The 3464-nt window shown below is 44.4% G+C and overlaps 1 protein-coding gene across 6 annotated transcripts; it reads left to right on the top strand.

The window, feature by feature from the left end:
- The first annotated feature begins 279 nt into the window (after nt 1-279).
- On the top strand, nt 280-2555 carry SDR42E1 (short chain dehydrogenase/reductase family 42E, member 1). Of its 6 annotated transcripts, none has more exons than XM_004944261.5 (3): nt 280-310; nt 557-639; nt 975-2555. In XM_004944261.5, exons 2-3 carry the CDS (start codon nt 591-593, stop codon nt 2075-2077), a joined length of 1152 nt encoding a protein of 383 aa, XP_004944318.4. In that variant the 5' UTR covers nt 280-310; nt 557-590; the 3' UTR covers nt 2078-2555. The 6 variants fall into 6 exon arrangements, with proteins under 6 accessions (XP_004944318.4, XP_025010055.2, XP_004944316.4 ...); XM_025154287.3 differs by having other exon boundaries at nt 557-658; XM_004944259.5 differs by having other exon boundaries at nt 557-658; nt 970-2555.
- Nucleotides 2556-3464: the final 909 nt, after the last annotated feature.

Here is a 3464-nt window from a genome sequence, read left to right as displayed (position 1 = left end):
GGAGGGGTGAGTTGGGCTGGATTTGGTGATCCTAGAGGACTTTTCCAACCTCAGTGATTCAGTGATTTGTGATACAGCCTTTGCAAAGCTTTGACACCGAGGGAAAAGGTCAGGCTTCAATAACAACTGGAGACTTCTGGGCACACAGCCTGACGCAGCCCACCAACTCCAGCTCTAACTCGCTCTCCCCCGCCGCCATCTTGTGCCTCGGCACCCTCCCACCGTCCCTGGGAAACTCCATTCCCCGTGAAGCCCCGCGGCAGGGTGGCACTCCGGGAAGGCGGGGCGGAGGGCTGCGGGCTCCGAGCAGGTACGGGCGGGACGGCGGGCTGCGGGTCCGGGCTGTTCCGAGCTCTGCCCGGCCGGGGGCCGCGCTACGCGGGGTGCCGGGTCCTGCGTGCTCTCCTTGCGGGTCGGTTCTGACGGGGCCCCAGCAGCGTGCTTTCGGCCCAACCTCTGCCTCGGAGCCGGATTTCGCCGGCTGTAATAGCTGAACGCGAAGTGATATTACAAGTCAGACTGGTATTACTGTGTGTTTTTACTGTGTCCTCTATAGGTCAATCTCCTGAAGAGGCACCGAGGCAAAGAGGATGGAAGCAGGAAGTAGTGCCAAGGAAACAGTGCTGATTACGGGAGGAGGTGGTTATTTTGGCTTCCGGTTAGTGCACTAAATAACTCCTACACACAACGAGCAAAGGGAACAGAGCTGACGGCGGGGCAGCAGACCGAGATCTGCTTCACCCCATGCTGTGCCTGTTGGTCTCCCTTTCAGCAGTCACATTACCACCTTTCTGAATGCTTCAAGCAGATATCTTATTCTGTTTCCATGCGTAACCTTGAACGGGTCTGGTCAGCTTTGTAATGGGAAAAAGAAGTACTGAAATAGTTAATAGGCTTCTCTTATTTCCGTTGAAGTGTTTTATGGATCCTGTGTTATGTGTAACACATACGTTTTCTGTCCTGTTTTAGTTTAGGTTGTACCATATACAAAAAGGGAGTTGATGTGATTCTCTTTGATGTCACGAAGCCGCTTCAACCTGTGCCAGAAGGGATAAAGTTTATGCAGGGGAACGTCTGTTGTCTGGCTGAAGTGGAAGAGGCTCTTAAAGATGTAATCTGCGTATTCCATATCGCTTCCTATGGAATGTCTGGCAGGGAGCAGCTGAACCGAAAACTTATAGAAGATGTTAATGTGAAAGGAACAGAAAATGTCATCCAAGCCTGCAAGAGCACAGGAGTGTCAAGTCTGGTTTATACAAGTACATATAATGTGATATTTGGAGGCCAGATTATAGAAAATGGGGATGAATCTCTGCCTTATCTCCCTCTTCACCTCCACCCAGATCACTACTCCCGGACCAAATCTTTAGCTGAGATGAAGGTGCTGAAGGCAAATGGTACTGAGCTTGGAAATGGGAAAGGTGTATTGAGGACTTGTGCTCTCCGACCAGCGGGCATTTATGGGCCAGGAGAGCAAAGACATCTTCCAAGAATAGTTAGTTACATTGAGAGGGGACTGTTTAAATTTGTATATGGAGATCCTCTTAGTTTAGTAGAATTTGTACACGTTGATAATCTCGTTCAGGCTCACATCCTTGCCTTTGAGGCCCTCAAAGCCAACAAAAAGCACATAGCTGCAGGCCAAGCCTACTTTATTTCAGATGGCAGGCCGGTAAACAACTTTGAGTTTTTCCGACCACTAGTAGAAGGTTTGGGATACAAGTTCCCAACCTGCCGCCTTCCTCTCTCACTTGTCTATTTTTTTGCCTTTCTTACTGAAGTAGTCCACTTACTCGTAGGCCATGTTTATAATTTTCAGCCTCTCCTCACTCGCACAGAAGTTTATAAGACTGGTGTCACGCATTATTTTAGCATGGAGAAGGCCAGGAAAGAGCTGGGGTATGAGCCTCAGAAATACAGCCTGAATGAAGTGGTTGAGTGGTTTAGATCTCAGGGCTGTGGACCAAAGCCAAGGAAGTATACCATTACACATCTCCTTAGGGATGGAGGACTGCTCTTGCTGTTTATTGCTGTGCTGGTCTCGTGGTTTCCACCTGCAGTTATATTTTCACCCTGAAAGATGAAACACTGAGTATGGAGGACAGGATTTAGTTATGTTGTGTACTCTTTGTTTTCACAGCAAATTAAAAATATATATATGTTTGTACTTCTTGGGTAAATATCTTTAACAGTTCTATCCCCGGTGAATGGAATGGTCGAGCAAAAACATTTAATTTTTATAACATATCTTGTAATTCTTCTTCAAAGTAAAACTGACCAGGTCACTGAAAAGATGAAAGTGCACTACTGCAAGCAGCATGTTATTTTCTGGTACAACGGTACGCTTAAGGCTGACCTTTTCTCCCCAGTAGGATTATATTCTTGGCCCACACCTTTTATTCCTAAGAAGTTTGTGCTATATGATCCAGAGGGGAAGAAACTTACTCTTTGATCACATTCCAAAACCAAGTTCTGCTTTCCATCTTGGATGTACATATACCTAACCAAGAATTTGGCTTAGCTGCTAGACAATAAATTATTATTTTTTAAATGAATAGGTTGTGGTGTACTTTTCTGAATAAACTCTGTGTTATATCTAATAACACTTCTGGAAATGTGTACGTATGTTACAGCTAAGTGCTTGAAGCAGCACAGATTTGTAGATTTTCTAACTAAAATATTCCTGTTGAAGATGAATGAGTTAGCTAAAGTGCATTATGAAACAGCTGTGATTTTTCCCAGCATTACTGAATGGTTAAACAAACATATCTAAAGGGCTCTTGTTAAGTGATTACACTCATATTCCATTCCTTATAAAATCTTTATAGCCTCTGATAACATTCCTTTAGCGCTTGATATCATTAGAACTTCAACTTTATAGCAGGAGGATAAACCAAAAGAAACTAAATGTAATAGTTAAGGGACAGCTCAAGGCAGCACTCACTTTTCTTTCCCCCCTGCCCATAACGAGGAATAAATTGAGGCAATGTTAGCATCCTAGGTGTGCTGAACTCCAATATCAAAAGCTACTGTGCTTCCAACAGATAACATTTCACTGTTCTACCATACTGACTGCAGAAGGGTCACTTACCAGAAGCCAGTAATATACATCGCTGTAGTTTGCAGGAAGATTACTCTTTCATTTTAATAAAAAATGAAAAAAAAAGTGACCTCACAAAAGCTCTGGCCTGCTGTTCTCCTAGAGGGCCATGCTTTTCAAGTGAAGACCACTGGTTACTTCCTCTTCTCCGTCCTCTGGTTCTGACACGATGTTAACAAAAAGTGGATTAAGAGATTTTAATGCTAACAGAAGCAACAGAAAAACGACAACGTACAAGAAATTGCAGACGCCTGTTAGCTACAACCATAACACTGGTATTTCACACTAAGTCTTCCAAAAGCAGATCTTTTTGAGATGAGGAATGCCACTCCTGTGCCCCAGAGGAATTTATTTTCTATTTGCA

Source organism: Gallus gallus, chromosome 11 (genome assembly GCF_016699485.2).
Source record: "Gallus gallus isolate bGalGal1 chromosome 11, bGalGal1.mat.broiler.GRCg7b, whole genome shotgun sequence".
In the NCBI taxonomy this organism is placed as follows: Eukaryota; Metazoa; Chordata; class Aves; order Galliformes; family Phasianidae; genus Gallus; species Gallus gallus.
The sequence above is the reverse complement of the archived record's forward strand: the minus strand, read 5'-3'. Positions and strand labels throughout refer to the sequence as shown.